Source organism: Miscanthus floridulus, chromosome 2 (genome assembly GCF_019320115.1).
Source record: "Miscanthus floridulus cultivar M001 chromosome 2, ASM1932011v1, whole genome shotgun sequence".
Classification (NCBI taxonomy): domain Eukaryota; kingdom Viridiplantae; phylum Streptophyta; class Magnoliopsida; order Poales; family Poaceae; genus Miscanthus; species Miscanthus floridulus.
Window position 1 is genome coordinate 59,869,320 of NC_089581.1, and position 22,457 is coordinate 59,891,776.

Sequence of the window (22,457 nt, forward strand, 5' to 3'; positions counted from 1 at the left end):
ACAAAAGAATACAATTATGAGATCCTTACCAGTCAAACTAGCCTAACTTTGATTAAGTTTATAGTAAATAGTACTAGTATTTATGTCTCTAATAAATTTATTATAAAAATATATTCTATAACTAACCTAATGGTATTTATTTTGTATTATGAATGTTCATAATTTTAGTCAAAATTCAAACTGTTTGACTTTTCAAAAAATGAGAATTATATTTTTTTTTTACGAAGGGAGTACCTTCTCTCTTTCTCCCTTAAAACAGGTGTTAAACGCCTCTCTATTTCCACTCGTTTGGAAAACCAAAAATCCAAAAGTAGGATCCAAAATACTACGAAAATTATACTATACGAAAATAGTTACTTCTAGAAAAAGCATTCTGTTTTTTAAAAGCAGAAGCTAAACTAAACACAACATCTCTACCGACAACCATTTATGATCACAAAGCCATTATACCAAGACGCAGACAAGAGGCCAGCAAATAACGAAACAAGAACACCAGCAAGCATAGCGGAAAAGGACAAATCGACAAGTCTTGTCAGGAAGCCACCGGACGGTTACATCTCCACACAGCGAAAGAAATGTCTCGGCTGGTATGGATTATTTATCGTTTATGCTAGAAAACACTGTTTATGCTGAAATATTGTGGAAGAAAAATATTGTTTCGGCTGAAAAAATAAGCCGAAAAAGCCAAAGCCGGCTTCTTTCCCAGGATTTGATGCTCCAGCGTATAGCTTTGAAACAAGGTGTTTTTTAGAGTGCCCGGCCCGCATGACTATGTCAAAATCCGGAGGGCGAATTCCATTGCTAAATGGCAAAAAATCACGTGGGCTTCATTTTCCATCCAATGAAGACGGCCTCTGCCTTTTACATCGCTTTGTACTATCAAACCAACAGAAAAAAGTAGGGTTTACAACATTAGACCACATGTTACAACTGCCAATTCAAGCCATGTTTTCTCCGTCTCGCCTTTATGATTACATCTGCAACATACAGAAGACAAAAGTACTCAAAACCTGCCATAGGCCGTAAGGAACACCAAAAGGTACAGACTGCACACCACAAAGAATTGGCACAAGTGGAGGGGTGCATCAACCTGTTCGGTTGGCTGGTTCGTATCGTTGCTGGTTCGTAAAGAAATACTGATGGCTGATTTATATGAGAGAAAAATACTGTTCCGGCTGAAAATTTACGATCGTTTACGACAAGCCACAACCAAACGAACAGGTACGTATAGTTGCCTCGTGGTAATAAATGGTCTAATACTGCTATGTAAGGAACCGTACGTATAGTTGCCTCGTGGTAACTGTGCGAGTGCAAGAAACAGGCCCCTAGTGCATGAACATACATCTGAACCAAGCAATTGAGAGCACTGTCAGTATGGACCAGCTACCTGCTTGAGGCACTGCATCTTCTGACATCTAAAGTTGCCGCCTATCATGTTTCATACTCAAGAATGATTCATACTCCTATATCAAAGGAAGGGATGGAAGGACAAAGTGCAGGTACACCTCCAGTGTTAATCAATAATTTTTTTAACACATTAATCAATCAGCCTGTTCGCTTGTTGGTTTCAGCCAGGGCTTATCAACCAGCCAACAGTGTTTTCCTCTCACAACAAACCAGCACCAGCCGGGCTTACCAGCCCAGAAAACAACCAGCGAACAGGTTCAACCACTCCATTATTTGAAGGGTCTACTCTATTGTCGCAGTCGATAACAGCCTCAAATATCAGGTCCCATGCAATTACAGTACATAAACAAACCCTTATGGAGAAAAAATAAACAAACTTATTCAACAAAGAGCAACCCAGACATCATAAATTGCCAACCTTCCCGAAAATTCAAGGTAGATAGTTAGCATCAGTACCTGCAACGAGCTTTGTCTCAATTCTCAAGTGCCTGTGCTCACCCCATAACCATGTAGAAGAAGAGTGTCTGCTATCACATTCCTTGCTTCGGAACATAATGTTTCTGCATCATTTCCTTGAATAGGTCGGTGAATAATCACCTTTACTGAACCTGAATTGAGAATTCCTTCCATTCCAGAAGGCATCAATCTCCCAGTTCCGATAAGAGTAATAGGTATCACAGGAGCTCCGGTCTTTGCGGCGACACTGAATGCGCCACGCTGAGAAAAATTATGACAGCATGTCACTGCCCCAAGAAAAAGTTAAAAACATAATGAACAGAGAAATAAGATATAGTTTGGTAAAACCTAACCTTAAATACACCTAACTTGCCATCTCTACTTCGAGTACCCTCTGGAAAGAAAAATACAGAAGCTCCTTTTCCCACCAAGTCCACGCACCGTTTGAGACAATCCTGCATTTCCAAAACCAATGTTATGCAGAACATGGAGCGCAAATTGAAATATGGTGTCTAGTTAGGAAATAGAATTACATAAACTTGGTTATTTGGTTTACTTATATATGTTTTAAAGCTCATGCCAAAGCTGTGTAAACCAAAAAGAAGAAGAAAGAAAGTGAGCATGGCAGGCAATTTACAAAACAAAACTGCCTTATGTGTCCCTCTAAATGATATAAATGATCCAAAAAATATAGTATCATCACAACTTTATGTAAACCATAATCTAAATAGGGATGAGTTTACTCATACCAGCTGGCTCCTGCTGTCCATACGCCGCAGAGGAATCACACCCAAGAGATACATTGCCCACCCTATAATAGGGAACATAAAGATACTGGTCTTGCTTATAAATTTGAAGCACCTCCCTAGAGTTAGAAGGGTATAAATATCCAAGAAGCTCTGATGGTTAGCAACATAGACTCCAGGACTGCTATTTGGAGGTAGATTCTCCATTCCCTCAACCTCAAGCTTGTAGAACATGGAAATTGTCAAAGTAGCCCAAATCTTCGCAATGTAGTGCTGCACTCTCCTACGGTACCGGTCAAATAGCAACACGAGTGGATGAACCACAACCATAGCTACAAACAAAAAGATTGCTGCAACTGCAGTCACCAAATAGAAGCAAACCCCTCTGACTCTTGAAACCAATTGCACGCCTGTTAAAATAATTTCAAGTTAGCACAAGGAGATCCAATTCTATCTATAGTTTGATATTTGCATTTTTCTCTGGACAATTCATTTCACAAAAACTATTTGTCGCCATGTTGTACATGACCACATGTTTTCCAATAAGCATGAGACACAACTAGTACCTGCATCTATTGATTCTTCTACATTCCTGAAACAGTGAAACACAATGGTGCAGTACTGCTACACCATGCTATAAGGTGTCTAAAAGGTTACACACTGCCAGATGTGTCCCTATTTCTATTGTTGAAAAATGCAATGACGCCTTTCAGTTAGATGGGAGTGCCGGTTGTAACCATAGTTGATAGTATTTAATCATAGGAACCAAACGACTGTTTGTTTTTGCATTATGAATCTGCTGAGCATTTGCAACAGCGATTCAGGCACTGCAGGTTTGCAAAGATTTCCGCACTCCATAACTTGGGGCATTTAACTTTTTGCAATCATGAGTTCATGAGAGGGGTCACGCTTAGCCCCTCTCACATTAACTCTTCTCATAAAGTGAGAGGTCATTTACCGGACATCTCACGTCCATCTAAAAAACGATTGAAGACATTTTAACATACTCAGCAAGCTGGATACCTGACAGCGCCGGCGTCGAATCCCCAGCATCCGCGGCGGCTGCGCCACCAGCGACGACATCCGACCACACAACCAAACCTCTCCGCCGGCGCCACCTCGTCGCCAAAACCTGCGTACTCGGGGACCGGAACACCGCCACCGACACCCGATGCCGCAAGGTCCTCGCCCCACCGCCGCCAACGGCCGCCACTACGAACCAACCAATAAATCATAGATAAGATAAGATCAGCACCGTGGCTTCCCCCCCTGAGACGGCCTAGCGGGCGAGCAGAGAGGCGTCAGCGATACCGTGGGCGGACGAGGAGGAGGAGGAGGCGATGGGGAGAGGCGACGCGGCGGGCCCCGGCCGGATGAGCATCCCCATGGTCGGCCCGCGCAACCAACCCCTCGCCGCCTCCTCGCACGCTCCGTTCCCACAACGAGGGAAGAAGAGTCTGGGGCCCGTGATCTCGTTCGCGGCGACGGAGTATGGCCGGCGACGCGGACGCGGTGGGGCGGTGGCGCGCACGTGGCGAACGTGGGATGGGGAGATGGTGGCTTCGCTGGAGAGACGAGCGAGGAACGGATAAAATCGTGGGGGCGGGGGGTCGGACGGTCGGTGGGCCGTGGGTATTCGGCGACGCGGACGCGGTGGGGAGGTGGCACTGCTCGCGGCTCGCGCGCGGACGGGTACGGGTAACGGGTTGATGTCTGCGTGCGTGCGCCGGCGAGGCGACGCGACCGGTGGGGTAGGGGGCTACCGGCCGGCCGGCCGGCGGCACGTGGGTCCAAATGCGCTAAAAACCTCGGCGTTTTGCATCGAGGTTTTCAAAGTTTCTTGTGCGGTTTGGAACTTACCTGGAAGGCCGATGTTTGTTTTACTTCTTTAGCTGTAGTTGCAAATTTGTTGGTTTGGAACTTGCCTGGAAGGTCGATGGTTTCCTTCTTGTAGTTGCAAATTTGTTCAGCTGAACCTCTGAACCTGCAGGAGTAGAACAAATCTGCTACCTTTTGGGGCTCATTCGGTTAGCCCGGGTAATTGCTCCAACTGATCAAAGATTATATAAATTAGTCAAGTAAACCCGGGTAGGAATTGTTCCGGGGAATGATTCCTGGTAACCGAATGAGCCCTTATGGAGTATATATATGTTGCTCTTGCCGATCCAAATAAATCAGTACCATTTTCGGTTCGAAAGTAAATGCACTTACAATTAATACTGATAACAGGGCACAAATAAATCAGTACCATTTTCGGTTTGAAAATAAATGCAGTTACAATTAATACTGATAATAACAGGGGTTCATACCAACTACTACTACCACTTTCGGGAGCAATCTTTTAAGCTCAAGCAACAGATCACAGAGATTCTAATTCCCTCAGAACAGTTCGTAGATAACGAATTAAGGAGCGCATCCTCCTTAGCTATTGACAGGCCGTGCAGTATAGCACGGGCCATTTGGATCTTTAGAATTGAATTCATTTTAATAATTATAATTTAGATATAGATTGGTTAAGCTAATATAGTTGTATATGGAATATATTTGTATATTTATTGTTATATATGTAAGGGATATATATTTATATGTTGTATTTTTATTGTAGAAAAATGAGTTGAAGAATGTGCTATACGTTGAAGAATAGAATTATAACATAGTAATCTATAAAATCCATTTCCATCCTCCCACTCTATGAATTTAAGATAGGCTTATTTATAAGCTTGAAAAAGTTATAAAATATAAAATTCCAAGCCAAATAGCCTAATCTATCATATAGATTTCAATTCCTCTAAAATGAAAGAATCCAACCGACCCCTAAAAGATTTATATACCTTCGGTTACACTGTTTACATACAACATCGTCATTTTCTGCAACCAGACAATGCTTTGAACTTATGAGGTCTTTACATGGAGAGCGACATAGCCCTATTCGTTTGGCTGATAAGCCATAGCTAAAAGTACTGTTGGCTGATTTATCATGAAAAAAAATAATATTCGTTGAATGAAAAAATAGAGCTTATAAAAGCGAACAGGGCAATAGTTGAATTGCACTGCTATCATGTCATACACACTCTTTAACTTGTCAGATTTAGGCATGTGTGGTCACTGATTCCATTGTGACACCAAAATACAACCTGTAAGGCAGAGCCGAAGAACTGAGACAGCACAACTACATGCCCTATGGCCTATGCTGTTATTGTACATTCATAATATGGACTATTCCTAGAATACGGAAACAACATCATTTCGGGAGAGGTGAAGAAACTGAGAGAGACAACAGGATCAGAACAACATGAGGGACAAAAGAAAGAATAAAATCACGGTTAGCTCCCAAGCCCACTGCACGCCAGCCTGCATCCATTTGTCGCGCCCTGGCCAGGTGATGAGTAACACCTGTGTGTGCTTCGGCTGCACAAGGTCAGTTAATCTGTACAGGGCGCCTCTTCAGTCTTCCCACTTCTATGATTGCCGGCATCTTTCAATGACTTCAGTGACAGCTGAATGTGTTTCCCTTGTCATCATGTTGAGTTGCAGATGAAATGACTGCACGAGAACAAGATGATTGGGTTATAAGCAAAACTAGCTCAAAGCTGTCGCGGAAAGGGAAATCTGGAAAACAACTGAGAAATTTTTGAAGCTAGAGCCGTCACATACTATCTAGTAAACATGCCAGAAAAAGAATAAATAGATATAGGCTACACAAAGAATAGGGATAGGCATCTATGCACATGACATATTACTGGTCCCCAAAAATGGTAGTCCATCATGTATCTCTCGAACGTTGCTTGTGACGGTACATTCAGAAATTTTGGAGACATACCACAAATCTCTCTAGCACTGGTACAAGAACTTTTAAGTTGTTGTCCGGAAGGCAACTGGAAATGGCTCCTCGAACCTTCATACTGTGGCAGCAAACATACAGTTCAGAAGCTAACGGCAGTGGGGCTCACATTAAAATTATAACAAATTAAGTAAACATTATGAAATAAGGCAGTATGGACCTTTCCGTTGAAAGAAAGGCGAGCACAAGTGCTGCATAGGCCTCCACGATCATCATTTCAGCTTCGCGTTCTCCTTGCAACAAAGATTCTTCATCATCCTGAAAATCAGAAATAGCCATCAAATAAATGGCTCACAAGAGTCATATGATATGCAGAACACAGTTATACATTTCTAGGTAGCATGTAGAAATATAACATATAGAAAAGCCATAATTGCATTGCCAACCCAGAACTAAAAGGTGCTAATTTAATTCTAAGCTCCAGCTAACCTTTTGGCAATCTCAAGTGTCTACAAATAAACATATATATTTATATTCCTGGTGCTCCTTTTGTCTACCCAACTGCCGACTGATACTCTGATTATATTGGCAGGTTTATAACAGGATACAAAATAGCAGGGAGAAATGATGGTGGTCTAATGAAGAAATTGCAACTTATATGAAAACATTGCCTCATAATAAATGATGAATCAAACACCAATGTACGGTTCATATAAAAAAAAGAACACTGCTGGATTTTGTATTCTAGTGCACATGCACCTGATTTTTTTCATTTTAGGATGATTTTTTTAAAAATAAAAAATATGAGTTTGCATGCCAACCTCTAAGACAAAGTACATCTATGGTTGCACTATGGATGTGCCAAGTTCCAAGTATGCGTTTTGAGTAGGTTCCCATGTTTCCACCTAAGATGTGGTTTTCCACTACATAGTTTCCCCTATATATATATGCCAAGATAAGGGCAGCCTGTCATTGATAACATTACACCATGCCCATCAGTTAGAATTGCCGTCTGCCAGGTGTGGAAGGTGACCACACTTTGTTATTATGTTGTAAAATATGAAAACATGAGGATTAGAATTACCGGTGATATAGCTTCAGCAGTTTCCCCGGTACCTTGACTTGCTAAGAATATTGAACAGAGCAGGGGTATGACATCCCTCTGTACATCTTTGCTATCTGGATTTTGAGACAGATTGACAGAAACACGGGCATTCGCAAGTCGCACCCTGTAGCCAGGTACAGTCAGAATTACAGGCATTGACTAGAGGATGTATAGCAACTTTCCAGATCTAAGAAACTGTCATACCAGTACTATTTACATGAATGGAGCAAATGGAGGCAAGGAAAGGGGGAGTCCTACCTATTAAGGCTATCCTTCTCCACAAGGTTGACAAGCAATCCCAATATGGCGACCAGAAAATCAAGTTCATAGTCTCGCAATTGCTTAGTTTTGATTTGGAGTGACTTGCTGTTCTGGGAAGACGAGAGATCACCAGAGGACACTTCTTTCATTTGATTGTTACTGTCCATGGAGAAATCAAATGAGGGGAAATGTTTAATGATCAAGGAGGCCATGGTATTAATTCCACCACATGACGCAATCTGTTCGCAGCCAGATGGGTTTTCATTTGCCAAGTTCATAAGAACCTGCCACAAAATTAATGGAAGATGTTAGATACATCTCATTGCAAATGTAATAAAAACAAGTAGTCCCTCAATAACATGCCAGTGGCTGGCCTGCAGCAAAAGATGTTTGTTTGGTAAAGCTAGATGATCAAAACTTTCACAATGACCAGCAAAGTAGAAGTAGCAACTAAGCTTAAAACCTGTAAAGTTTTAATTTTGCATAAAGCTCACCCACTGCTCAAGCATAATCTCGCCCAAAAAAAACAAACAAAACAAAACAAACTAGCATCTGTCAGAAATGGTTAACACCAATGTTATTAAGGCGTCGCTTTGTCGTCGCTTAATCACCAAGGCGCTCCACACGGGACGCCACAGCAGACAACTCGCCTTACGGGGAGTCCTCTGTTCTGGGCGGCGGGAAAACGCGTGAGAAGGATTGGATCGGCGGGGTAAACTGAGAGAGAAGGGGTGCGCAGGAGAAACAGAGTGCGCCGGAGGGAGAGAGAGCGAGAGGTGCGGCGGTGCTGGAGAAACAGAGCGCGCCTGTGCGGGCTGCGGCCATGTTCCCCCAATCGGCGCTGACCTGCAACATCTTGCCTCCTCTGTTCCTCCATCGAGCTGCAGCGTCCAAAGAGAAATAGCCAATCTAGGAATCTCTCTAATTGAGCCTAATTGATCCTGATATATACATATCCTAATACCCGCCTGCAGTCGTAGCGGAAGAATCACGGACGCATAGACTGGTCCGAAAATCAGTGAAGAGCTGGACGGGTAGAGCCTTGGTCATGATGTCGGCGAACTGATGTGCGGATGGGACATGAAGCACCCGGAACTGTCCCAGAGCAACCTTTTCGCAGACGAAGTGGATGTCGATCTCGATGTGCTTTGTGCGGCGGTGGTGGACAGGGTTGGCAGTCATATAGACGGCGCTCACATTGTCACAGTAGACAACCGTCGCAAGCGGGATGCGGATGTGGAGCTCCTGGAGCAACTGACGCAGAGTCTAGGAATCTCTCTAATTGAGCCTAATTGATCCTGATATATACATATCCTAATACAAAGCCCTTCTGTTCCTCCGTCTATCAAGCAAGAAGAGCAGCACATCTGGAGGAGAGAGGGAAGCAAGAGACAGAGAGGGGCGGAGGCGGAGCGGCAGTGGAGAACGAGAGAGAGAGGTGCGGCGGCGCTGGAGAGAGAGGATTGGGAGTTCGAGAGATGAAGCAGGAAGGTCAAAGGTGAGGGGTATATGGGCTGCCTGCCTGGTGGGCTGGGCCAGACTACTTCTTGCTCCTTCTCCTTTCTTTTTCCTTTTTCCTTTTTGTTTTTCTTCATTATCTACCACTCTAAGCTGCTCTTTTAAGATTCCCTTAAGATGTTAAGGCGTCGCCTCGCCTCATGCCTTAGTCGCTTAAGCGTAAGGCAGTAGTCAGTCGCCATGCCTCGCCTTACCGCCTTGAAAACATTGGTTAACGTTGCTATTGTGGATAAGCAGGTAATGTGAATGTTCTTATGGTAGGTGTGAGTATACAAATTGACACATGGAATAGAACTATAGAAGTACCGATGTCTGCAAATTTTGTATATAAAAATCACGACAATTGGCGATCATCTGAAGGATATACAGCTTCCACAGCTTTTTATCAATGTTTAAAAGATGCCAGGCAACAAGAGTTATAGAGGTAAACCAAGACAAGAAAGATCAAAAGGAAACATGATCCATTACCTTAACTGATGCCAAAAGGCAATCTTCCAAAAGATTGGACTCATCTACAGCCTTAGAATCAGAAGTTGCACCTGACTGATAAATATCTTCAGGTTGACATAATTCAGGACTTCCCATTACTGCAGTCCCACAATCATCCAGCACTTCTCCATTAGATCGTTTCGCTCGCTTCCGTGGTGATTTCCTTTTTGGACCAAATAGATCCCAATTTGAAGGTTCTTGATCAATACCATCAAATGCAAATGGGTCATCACCACCATTACTCAAATCAGTGTGTACATTTTCAGATAGACGCCGCTTTTTTGCCATTTCTCTGGAGTTCCAATCAGAAGTGTATGCTTTTATAGAAATCCAACCACTTGAGCCTCTGATTGTATTAGTTTTAGAACGATCCTTTCTTACATTGAGCTTCAAACTAGCACCATTACTATGTTTCACTCCAAGTGAACCACTTGATGCCCCATCGCTTGAAAAAGATGAAGAATTGAGTGTCCTTTGTGACTGAGAGACAACACTGCTAGAAGAGATAGTAACATGAGAAGCTTCTGATTTGGAAGATGAGCAATCCTGGTGCCTTCGATTCAGTAAAAGGCTCTTTTTCTTTGAGTTATTGCACTTGCTATGATGATTCAATAAGCTCAAACCTCTACTGTCTGCTGCACAATGCAATGTTCAAAATGTAACTATGTTAAACTTAAAAGGAACAAGTATTATTGGCCTTCACATTAGATCAGAAAGATAACAGAAGCATTTGTGGTGGCCCAGATAGTATTGATAACACCAGATGGTACAGAGATCTTGAAATATATATAATTGGTCAGGAGAATAATGGCACAATTTAATGAAAATTCATAAAACGGAAACTAGTGGAAGTTTTGGCATCAACCCTAGTTAGATGGATTGAATTTGAAATAGATACATACAAGGGTGATCATCATATTCAGGCTTGCATAGCAAAGGTTCGCAATATAACTATAAAATGAAGTCATTTTATTACCAGAGCAGGCCCCGTTGCAAACTTTAGTATTTTTTGGATCTGCTTTTCTTGAAACAGTGGACGGTTTCTGAAGGAGAGAGAGAGCTGCAGCAACAGGAATAACAGTCAGATTCCAAAAGGGGGTGTCGAGCTTTACGTTTAAGTCTTGAGTAGTAGTAATATTAAATTAGTATGCAATTACCTGATAGTAATTCAATAATACTGAGAATGACACCAACAAAAGGAAGTGAGGGGCACTTAGGGCTCAATTTTCGACTCATGCTGAGCAAATGGGTCTGGAAGGAACAAAATGAGATAATTTAGAATACATTGTAAAATAATACAGGTAGCACTTAGCAGCAAACATGGGAACACCATTACAGCAGAGAAGAAGCACAAAACATCGTAGAGAGCAGTGAGACAGAAGCAAATCGAACAAACAAGATACTGAAGATTACCTTGTTGTTGTCACTTAGAAATGTGGCATTCTCCAAAATTTTCAAACATTTCAAGAGGAGTGCGGTACTTTGCGGAGGAGCTTCTTCCTTACCCTCCACAGCTGTAGTGGAGGCATCCTTTACAAGTTTCTAATACACAAGGTTTACCACCAGAGGAAGATTGTTATTGCAGTCACTTAGCACAAACATATATTACTATTGCATATATTTATCAAACAGGTGACATGTAAAGATGGGGACAAACGATATACAGATCGGCACCCTAAGGACAAAAATATGGAAAACCTAAAGAAGGTCAGTACTAGAGTACTTGGATATCCAGAAAAGGCAAATATCAACGGAATTGTAACACTCAACAGAACAAAAAGACATCTATGTTGTGTTTGGTTTCAGTAAAGAGGTGGTCCATTGTCATCTCACCCCTCAACTTCTTGTTTGGTTTGAGTATTGGAATAGGGTGATCCATCACCACCACACTCCTCATATACACACAATTAGCATATGTATGGAGAATGGGATCATCCTACCAAAATTCATATAGGATCACCTGATGATGGACCACCCATCAAGTATGAGGTGATTCTGTTAGACTGCTATATTATGGGCTATTAGCATTGCATTGCCGTATGGGCTGTTATGTCCTGGGCTTGGGCTGTAGGCGCCCCTTGGGGTTTTATGGTAGATGATCTTGGTTTAGGCAAGGATCACCGTTGATTGGGTGTTTCTATAAACCCTTGACAATCCTTGCCTATATATTGTACTCATTTGGTACCTCCATAATCAATCTACTAAGTTTTCCCGAGCCATCTCTTCTTTCATGGTATCACGAGTCTGGGTATTCCCGATTCTACCTCCGCTGCCCTAGCGCGCCTCCTCTCCTCGGCTGTGCTCCTCCCCAGCGCCCCCCCCCCCCCCTCTCGGCTGCGCTCCTCCCACCCATCTGCGCCGGCTTCCCTGCTGCGATGCCTGGGACTCCCCCCCCCCCCTCTCCCACAACAGCAACAGCCGCCGCCACCGCCTCCTCCAAGGCTACCGTCCCCACGATTTCCAGCCTGGACTCCGATGCCCAGGCCACGGCTGCTGCGCCGCCAAAGCTGTTGCCGATGCGGATGCCGCTGCGTGCAGCCAATCGCAAGGCTGCGCGCGATGCCGCCCTCGCGCGCGCCGCCGCAGCTGAGAAGGAAGCCCAGGCTGCCGCTTTGGAGCGCGACGCCGCCGCCACCCACGCTCGCGACGCCCTGGCACGCGCCGAGCAAGAACGCGCCGCCGCTGGCGCTCCCGCGGACAGGGATGATGAGGATGACCTCTCCGATCACGCCTCCGACCACAACGACAACACCGATCTGCATCAAGCCCTCCTTCTGCAAGAGGCTGCTGCAATCACCAACCTCCACTCCCAGGCTGTTGCGGTCCAGAACATCGGCAATCTTGTCACGGTTGTTCTCGACCTCAACGCCGGCAATTTCAATCGGTGGCGCGATCAGTTCCTCCTCATCGTTGGGAAGTATTCCCTTCAACACCATGTCCTGCAGGACTTACCGGCGCCTGGTTTCCCTGACTGGCAGCGCATGGATTGTATTGTCATGGATCCTCTGCACCATCTCTGACGACCTCGCCGCAACGATCTCAGCGCGCAACTCCACTGCCCGCGACACTTGGCGCGCCGTGGAGTCCTAGTTCTTCAATAACCGCGAGACACGCGCCCTCCTCCTCGACGCCAAGCTCCGCAACTTCGTTCAGGGTGATCTGTCCATCACCGATTACTGCAAGGAGCTCAAGCGCATGGCAGGACACGCTTGGTGACTTAGGTGAAGTCGTTACCGACCGCACCCTCGTCCTCAACCTCATTCGCGGTCTGAATGAGCGCTTCAAGACCGTCGGCATGCATCTCCGGCGAGGGCGCCCCTTCCCCACGTTCCTGGACGCGAAGGCAGACCTCCTGAAGCAGCCTGCAGCCTCCAGTGTCGGCTCCGGGGGTGGCTCTGCTTCCTCCAAGAACCGCTGCGGAAAACGCGGCGGCCGGCACGACGGCACTGGTGGCACCCCGGCGCCCAGTCTAGCGCGCCCTTTGGTGGACAATTTAAGCCTGGCAGCTCCGGCTCTAGGGGCGCGTCATGGCCCTCCTACCGCCCATGGGCCGGGGCCATCCAAACGTGGCCTGGACCACAGCCTGGGCAGCGGCCTCCACTTGCGCCACTGCCTGGCACCCCTCAGCACGCTATGCTGGCCCAGCAGACTCTTCAACAGCATGTTGTGCCTGCCCCGGCCATGGAGAACACCGGTTCTTGGACTGCACCACCCCCCTGGCTACTACCAACAGCACGCCGGGCTTCCTACATGGGATCAGTCATCTCTGGCCTCGACATTCAGCACCATGACGCTGCAGCAGCCACAAAACAACAATGACTGGTACTTCGATTCAGGTGCAACCTCTCACATGTCCTCACATTCCGATTCGCTTTCACATACTACTTCGCGGTATCCTACTCCATCGTCCATTGTTGTTGGTAACGGATCCTTACTCCCCGTTACATCCACTGGCTCTACAGTTATTTCACCATCTTTCCAGTCTTAATAATGTGCTGGTTTCCCCACAACTTATTAAGAACCTAATTTATGTTCGCCAATTTACTATCGATAACAATTGTTCTGTTGAGTTTGACCCGACTGGGTGTTCTATGAAGGATCTTCTATCTCGGAACGTGATCGTCAGGTGCAATAGCTCCGGACCGTTGTACCCTCTTCGGCTGCCAGCTGCTCAGTCCTTGGTCGCCGCCACCGAGTCTTCACTTTGGCATCGCCACCTCGGTCATCCTGGACACGACCGCACCCTCTCCAAGCTTGCGTCGACTCTTCCTACTTATCGTCATGATACTACTACTGTTTGTCATGCATGTCAATTAGGTCGTCATGTGCGTCTTCCATTTCATTTGTCAACTTCTCGAGCGTCCAATAATTTTGATCTGATACATTATGATCTGTGGACATCACCTGTTCTTAGTGTCTCGAGCTATAAATATTACTTGGCTATTCTTGATGATTGTTCACATTATTTATGGACGTTCCTCTGAAGTTGAAATCTGACGCTTTTCCGACAATCGCTCACTTTTTTGCCCTTGTGTCCACTCAGTTCGGCACCACCATCAAGGCAGTTCAGTGCGACAACGGTTGTGAGTTTGACAACTCCAGCTCCCACACATTCTTCCTTACTCATGGTGTTCGCCTCCGCATGTCGTGCCCATACACTTCCTCCCAGAACGGTAAGGCCGAGCGTATCATTCATTCCATTAACAATGTGGCTCCCTACTGTTCCAGGCTTCTCTACCACCCTCATTCTGGGTCGAGGCTATGCAAACAGCCACATATCTCATTAACATCTTGCCCACCAAAACGCTGAGCTCATCCACCCCGCACTTCGCCCTCTTCGGCACAGCGTCCTCCTATGATCACCTACGCGTTTTTGGCTACACTTGTTATCCCAGCCTGTCCGCCACAGCTCCCCACAAACTTTCCCCTCGATCCACCTTGTGTGTCTTCCTGGGGTATTCAGCTCATCATAAAGGATACCGCTGCCTTGATCTCTCTTCTAATAGAGTTATCATCTCTCGTCACGTCATCTTTGATGAGTCAGCATTCTCTTATGCTGAGCGTGCCTCCACTACATCCCCGGCAGACTTTGATTTTTTGGACATTACTGACTATGTGCCGGCTCCCATCGGATCGCCGATCCGAATTGGCGTGCTGCCATGGAGGAAGAACATGTTGCTCTTCTCCAAAACCACACATGGGATCTTGTTCCCCGCCCCCCTCGGGCTAATGTGGTCACCGGGAAGTGGATTTTCAAGCACAAGTTCAACGCCGACGGGTCACTTGAGCGGTACAAGGCACGCTGGGCCCTTCGTGGCTTCACTAAGCGGCCTGGCGTGGATTTTTCAGAGACTTTCAGTCCAGTTGTGAAGCCTGCCACAGTTCGCACCGTGCTTTCTCTGGCCTTGTCTCACCAATGGCCCATGCACCAGCTCGATGTGAAGAATGCCTTCCTACATGGCACCTTGTCAGAGACAGTGTATTGTGTACAGCCGTCTAGGCTTTGAGGATCCCACCCACCCTGACTTCGTGTGTTAGCTCAACAAGTCCTTGTATGGGTTGAAGCAGGCTCCTCGCGCTTGGTACAGTCGGTTCGCCACTTTTCTGTTGTCTCTCGGGTTTGTCGAAGCCAAGTCAGACACCTCGCTCTTCGTCTACAGGCACGGCTCAGATATTGCCTATCTCCTCCTGTATGTGGATGACATCGTCCTCACAGCCTCCTCCCCGGGTCTCCTTCGGCCCGGAATCATTTCGGCCCTCCAACAGTTCTCAATGAAGGATCTTGGCAAACTGCATCACTTTCTTGGTATGCATGTTCAGCAGTGTGGTGACGGTCTCTTCCTTTCACAGCGGCAGTATATGATGGATATCTTGGACCATGCTGGGATGGCTGAGTGTAAGCTGTGCTCTACTCCAGTCGACACAAACCCCAAGGTTGCAGTTGCTGATGGTCCTCCTGTGGCTGATGCAACAGATTATTGAAGTCTTGCTGGCGCATTACAGTATCTGACCTTCACACAGCCTGACATCGCCTATGCTGTCCAGCAAGTCTGCCTTCACATGCATGACCCACGGGCACCACACTTGGCAGCACTCAAGCACATCCTTCGCTATGTTCGGGGCACTCCACTTGGGTCTACTATTGCGGCCATCTCCCGCCACTGATCTTGTGGTCTACACTAACGCTGATTGGGCTGGTTGCCCTGACACGCGCAAGTCCACCTCGGGCTACGCCGTGTTCCTCGGTGATAATCTCGTCTCCTGGTCCTCCAAGCATCATAATACAGTCTCCAGATCCAGTGCTGAAGCTGAGTACCGCGCGGTGGCCAATGGTGTTGCTGAGGCCTCTTGGCTGCGTCAGCTCCTGCTCGAGCTCCATGCCCCCCTTCGGCGACCTACTTTGGTCTATTGTGACAACATTAGCGCTGTCTACATGTCTTCCAACCCGATTCGGCATCAGCGCACCAAGCAGATCGAGATTGACCTCCATTTCGTTCGGGAGAAGGTTGCCGCTGGTCATGTTCATGTCCTGCATGTGCCAACATCATCCCAATATGTGGACATCTTCACCAAAGGTCTTCCATCTTCGGTCTTCACAGAGTTCAGGTCCAGCCTGAACGTGCGCGGTGGCGACGATCAGACTACGGGGGCGTGTTAGACTGCTATATTATGGGCTATTAGCATTGCCGTATGGGTTGTTATGTCCTGGGCTTGGGCTGTAGGCGCCCCTTGGGGTTTTATGGTAGATGATCTTGGTTTAGGCAAGGATCACCGTTGATTGGGTGTTTCTATAAACCCTTGACAATCCTTGCCTATATATTGTACTCATTTGGTACCCTCCATAATCAATCTACTAAGTTTTCCCGAGCCATCTCTTCTTTCAAATTCCTCAAACCAAACACCCCATTAATGACTATTTGATGGGAGTGTTAAGAATTATAATCTTGGGAGTATATGGTATGGGAATTCAAATTTCAAGGCTTTCAAGGGTATTGCTTGATCGTTTCTCCAAAGTTCAAATCGTACTGGTAATCACAGTTAGGGTACATTTGAAATCTAAAACTTTTCAACCAAAGCCATTATTGTAACATGTTTTTCATGTTGCTCAAAATATATTCTTCCAAATTGCAGCTTCAAGTATACTGGAACATGAATTGTAAAAGTTAACCATCTTACCATAGCAAAACAAATAATGCTAATTTAATAGTTTTGTCTAAACCTGTTAGAAAACATACATAGACATAAATAAGGTCTTACCTCCAGTTCTGAATGGCAATTCACCATAACATTAAAAATATTATCAAGGCCACCCGACTGCCTTAATGTTTCTTTGAAATTTCCTCCAAGTTTCAACACCATGTCAGATGTATCTGTAAAAATGTTATAGCACTTCAGAGTGATGATGGCAAACCTTGCTACTAAATCAGGTTTATTAAATTAAAGGTAAGAAAAATACTCCAAGCTCTAAACAAGACGACAATCAATAGCAAGTGAAACAATAACCAGAAAAAAATCATCCATGTAATGCTGTAATATTTGATTTTATTGCTTTGACTAATAAAATCAGATCTGAAGGGGAATCGTGATCAAGAAATTTGATTAGAGAACTTACCCTCTAATGCAACAGCAGACAAGCACGCCTTTTCCATTGTCAACAAAGCAAGCCACTTTGAACATAGTTCCGGCCTTGTTGTTCTCTTATCATCCCTGTCTAGTGGCTTGATCTCTTTGAAGCTTAAGAGAATTTCTTCAACTTTTAAAAGTATGTCCTCTGAACTAGAGTCCGCATCCTTATTGGAAGCATTAAGCATTTGAAATTTACTAATTCCAAGAAGTTTGGAACCTATTGATGGCGCTTTAGCATCAACGACATTCACCGGAGGGTTTAATAATTTAAGAAGGAAATGGACACAAGTTTCTGAATCCAGAGAATTATTATCTTGGACCTGAATAATAACAAAGGAAACAATAAGCAGAACCCATATTGAAGTACAACTACCTTAGTTCCAGAATCTAGTGCCATCAATCAAATTTCTAAAGGTTGACGATTTGTATGCCTGTAAGGTTAGAGTTACATAGATTCACTTTATGAAAATATCATTAGAGTTATCGTTAGAATGCCTCCATTAAGTTGTAGCAATGGACAAAGTTGCATCTCACGGGCGATGAAAAGTCAAAAACTTTACTAAGTAAAAAAGAAAGGAAGTGGTAAAAGAGAAGAACCATTGGTTAATTAAATATTACATCTTATAAAACAAGAGAGATAGTCATTTAGGTCAAACTAATGAAAAAGGTTAAATGTCAAGTTGTCAACACTGACTGAGATTTACTTCCAAACAATTTCTAGTTAGTTTTTATATTAAAAAATATTGAGATTAAAATCATGGTGTTCCTTGTTTGATTTTCTCATAGGACATGCCAGCCTTGTAATGTGAAAACAAGTGGCATTGTAATGCCAAAGAAGTGGTTGTAGCTAAAAGAGAAAACACAATGGAAATTAATAGCTTTTCTCCACCTTGTAATCATCTAGGCGAAGGCGACTTTGAGATAAGAGGTATTTAATATGCATAACAGCATGCAGGATTTAGACTGAGATCAAGAGGTACTCACATCACTTGCCAAAACAAATAAAAGAGCTCCTGCAGCAATAGCGCAGGGAGGATCATCAATGTCCAGAACCAAAATAGCCTCGATAATTTGCTGTACCAATCTACAGGATATAAGAAAAGGAAGACATTTTTGTATAAGTAATAAAATGGGAAAATGTGTCAAAATCTAATACTGTGTTTGTTAAATGCTAACATCTTTAGAGCTGGAGAAGTTCTCAAATTCGATAATAATTTAACTATTCTTATGGACTTAGAGAAATGAATTGCCATTTGACCTTGCTCTAAGAAGTGAAGCTCAGTTCAGACAGCAAAACAGATATCCCACACCTTCAACTTATTCTAACCAAGGTATTATGTCTTTTAACGTAAAGTGAAGTACAGCATCAGTGTTGGCATAGCTGTGAGTGTAAGAGTAAACCAATGACACATTTCAGCTCAAGTAAAACTTTCAGTTTACAAGACAATAATCATTATTGTTCAATCCCAACTGAAAACACGCCTAATTCCCAGAAATCACAAAATATAGGCATATATGCCTAAGGAGAAACATTTAGCTACACCTCAATAATTTCCATTTCTACCAAACAGCATACTTCAGATAACTTGCAATGATACTTGAGCTGAGCAGATATAATTCAAACAAGATAGACCAATTTCTAGGCACTACTAATCACTAACCATGCTACTGTTTCAGGGACCATTCATGATACAATCTCTCAGCTGAAGAACATACCAATCTGCTAGAAATGTTCCTATGCAACTCAAATGCATTTGCATACTTCTAAAACACATTTATAAAATTAGGTTCTAAACCAAAGGAAGTGGCACTAATGCTTGTTGGAATCAACAGAGTCAGTTCTACAATACAGAAATAACAGTTCGTGTCAAGCAACAAACGGGAAATCATTGAACCACAAAACCAATACTTGTGTTTTGGGCAAGGAATTAGCAGTCTACTGCGAAACCAAGCAAGCAAAGGAAGCCCATGGTCCAAAGGCAGAAAGGTGGTTCCTTTCTCAAAGAAACCCTAATCTTGAGCCCTAATCGCACAAGAAAACCATCGCGCTTCTCGATTTTCCGGTAAAGATTACCAAGAAAGACAAGCAAGAACCTAATTCGTGTTCTTGGCTGAACACAAGGGAAAAGAGGAGCCTTTGATGCACTTACCCTTGAGACCGGAGCACGCGGCGGCGCTCGGCGGAGGCGCAGATCCCGAGCAGCGCGAGCAGGCTGGCCCGCCGCGTCCGCTTCTGGGCGGCGGGGCGGAGCCCGTCGAGCGCGAACGTGACTTCGTCCACGCTCTCCATCATCTCCCCGTACTCCTCCGCCTCCATCAGCGTCGCCGTCGGCGCCACCGCGGGGGCTTCCGCGAGCTCCCACCCCCCTCCTCTTCTTGCCCCGGCCCGGCCGCGCCGCCTCCCCTCCGGCTGGGACCGCGGCGGGGACGGAGGCGGGTCCTCGTCGAAGTCCCACATCGAGGAGGACTCCTGCGACGGCGGGAGCGGGAGCGGGAGCGGCTGCGAGGCCGACGACCCCAGCACGTCGTCGTCGCCGTCGAAGTCGAACGCGTCCTGCGAGGACGAGACCCCGCCCCCGCCGTCGGAGAAGGAACGGGATCTGCGCCCGTACGTGCGCAGGATCATGGAGCCCGCGCCGTCGTCGATGCGTCCCGGCGAGAGAGGGAGGATTTGGGTGTGGGTTTGGGTCCGCTGGCGTCGTTTGCTTCGTGTTGCGGCTGATGCGGCGGATTTGGGAAATGAGTTGGGAGGGGCAGCTGCTTGGGGTGGGGGACTTGGTTTGGGGGAGCGGGGAGCTCGGCTTCGGCTCGATCAGGCTGTGTCACTGGCGAGTGGGGCCGTGAGATGGGTGTGGTTTGGTTTGTCCGATTCAGCCGTAGCCTCGGCCCCTCGGGTTTGTTGGGAACATCACGAGTCAGGTGTCAGAACGGCAAGGAGGGCGGAGGCGGTTTAATCTGTAGCCGTCGGATCTCTCATTCTGACAGTAGCAACGGATGGTGGATAGTCGGCCAAAAAAGTTATTAGAAAGTTTTAATCTTGTTAATAAAAAATGGAAAATTTGGAAATAACTCTCCATGGTACGACCGTTTCTAGGCACGTGATTAGGGTAATGTTTGTATACGATTATACAGTAAGTCAAGAATCACATTAAACGGTCTACAGTGGCGTTGATTCCATCCATCATCTCCGACCCCACGAGTCTAACGCACAACACTATTTCAGCAGTATTTTTCAGCGAACGAACAGTATTTTCTTTACAATAAATCAGCATAAGTATTATCATAAGCCAAATTTCAGCGTAACGAACAGGGTCGTCTCAATGACAACTTCGATTTTACGTATCGCAACTTAGTGGTCATAGCTTCGCCATCGCTCTCGCACCGCATAATCTGGAAGATTATATCCAAACAGGGCATAAAGATTCCAGCGTTGACAAATCTACTTCAACCTTTGTCCTCCTAAATCAACCATGGTTGTGGCCCCCGCATTCCCGTCGGCTTGCCCTGTCCTCAGCGGTGTCCAGCCCGCACACCTGGCACTACTACCACCACCGCTAAGCTCAGCGTCGCCAGGGCATTCTCGTGCCTCCGCCGTCCTTACCTGGCCCAACCATAGTATTCCTCCACATGTGGCAGCTAGTGCCCTGACGCCTTGTCACTCTGTCTCCACGCTCGTCTCCTTCGCCTGGCCGACTTGTAGCCTAATGGTTTCTTCTAAGATTCCCCTAAATCAACTTGGTGCTGCTAACCCTAGAACCCCGTTGCCTGAGAAACTTCAAAGTTTTAAGACACCTGTGATGTAGGAAACATGTTATCGGTGCAGAAAGTGACCAACACGTAAATATTTGTAGTTTTGTCGTACGTTGTGATCGGAGGTGGCCTAGCACTCAATGACACAGGGTTTATACTAGTTTAGGCAACGTGCCCTACGTCCAATTTGAGTCGGTCGGTGACTTTATTCCTGAGCCCAGGTGCTCGAAGTTTGCAGTGGGGTTACAAACGAGAAGGAAAAGATGGGGGGTACAAGAGGTCCGATCGGACTTCGGTCGAAAGGGTCGAGAGTGACGGGAGCCCTGCTATGAGCTATGTGTTTAAGCGTGTGCTTGTGGTTTGAACCTGACGATTCTGTTGTTGTATACTAGTAAACTTGATCGATCTAATGAATCTACCTGTTGGGAGAGAGCACACCCATTTTTATAGATGAAGGGATGGCCTTATAAGTGAGAGGAAGAGAGTACGTATGCTACTAAACCTTGTTGCCCATGCCGATGGGTACAGGATGATGGTAGGCGCCCATAATACTGTTGTATGTCAGATGCACGTGGAAGGTCGTGTTGTCTTCTTCGAGTATGGCAAACATCGGCGCCTGCCACTGTTGATACCTGGAGGTATGCAAGGGGTTTTACCATGTTCGCCTGGTACGGTAAATTCTAGCGCCCACAACACTGTCGATGCCTAGAGGCATGTGGGGGAGCCTTACCGTATGGGAGTTAATGGCGCCCACAATACTGTAGGGGAAAATGTCGGCGCCTACAACACTGCTTGGATTCTGTCGTGCCAGGAAGGTCATAGAGTACTGTTTCTGCAGGTGTATAGGGTACGGTCCGCGAAATTGCGGTTTGACTTGTGCACCCTGTCTTACTTTCTCTGTCTGTTTTCTGGTCCTTACCGAGTGGGCGTCCCCGGTCAGTTGGTCCCAGTCGACTCAAATTGCGCCAGTCGAAGAAGAGCAGTGAGTAGGGGTTTGTCACATCCCCGGTCGGAGACGCGGGTCAGAGTCGAAAGCGGTGTTTGGCCAGGCCTTTCGGTTGGAGAGGCCGTCCGGAGGCGGGCTGGAGACCGAAGCAAGCACTCCGGTCAAAGAGGCGGGCCAGAGTCAAAAGCGGGTGCTATTCCTCCTTGGCCAGGTCTTCCGGTTGGAGATTAGATTGCCCCTCTGGCTTGTCATTTAGGTACTTGGACTGGCCCATGAGTTACACATTGTCTGCTTGGGTCAAACCTTTATTGGGAAGCCGGTCCACGAGGGACCCCTAGTTTATGAACCCAACAGGAGCCCCTAAGCCCCCCG

The 22,457-nt window shown here is 45.8% G+C and overlaps 2 protein-coding genes across 4 annotated transcripts; both read right to left on the minus strand.

Moving 5' to 3' along the window:
- Nucleotides 1–411: 411 nt before the first annotated feature.
- Nucleotides 412–4,313, minus strand: LOC136538936 (1-acyl-sn-glycerol-3-phosphate acyltransferase BAT2, chloroplastic-like). The gene is made up of 6 exons (XM_066530858.1): nucleotides 3,921–4,313; nucleotides 3,633–3,821; nucleotides 2,613–3,019; nucleotides 2,217–2,318; nucleotides 1,864–2,124; nucleotides 412–977 (listed from the first exon to the last, which is right to left on the minus strand). Exons 1-5 carry the CDS (start codon nucleotides 3,994–3,996, stop codon nucleotides 1,888–1,890), a joined length of 1,011 nt encoding a protein of 336 aa, XP_066386955.1. The 5' UTR covers nucleotides 3,997–4,313; the 3' UTR covers nucleotides 412–977; nucleotides 1,864–1,887.
- A 1,333-nt stretch (nucleotides 4,314–5,646) lies between these two features.
- Nucleotides 5,647–20,131, minus strand: LOC136524894 (wings apart-like protein 2). Of its 3 annotated transcripts, none has more exons than XM_066518125.1 (13): nucleotides 19,540–20,131; nucleotides 18,374–18,473; nucleotides 17,376–17,709; nucleotides 17,021–17,133; nucleotides 11,177–11,293; nucleotides 10,921–11,014; nucleotides 10,740–10,823; nucleotides 9,743–10,398; nucleotides 7,754–8,040; nucleotides 7,475–7,619; nucleotides 6,611–6,708; nucleotides 6,430–6,511; nucleotides 5,647–6,152 (listed from the first exon to the last, which is right to left on the minus strand). In XM_066518125.1, exons 1-13 carry the CDS (start codon nucleotides 20,013–20,015, stop codon nucleotides 6,069–6,071), a joined length of 2,670 nt encoding a protein of 889 aa, XP_066374222.1. In that variant the 5' UTR covers nucleotides 20,016–20,131; the 3' UTR covers nucleotides 5,647–6,068. The 3 variants fall into 3 exon arrangements, with proteins under 3 accessions (XP_066374222.1, XP_066374221.1, XP_066374220.1); XM_066518124.1 differs by having other exon boundaries at nucleotides 9,743–10,395; nucleotides 11,177–11,305; XM_066518123.1 differs by having other exon boundaries at nucleotides 11,177–11,305.
- Nucleotides 20,132–22,457: the final 2,326 nt, after the last annotated feature.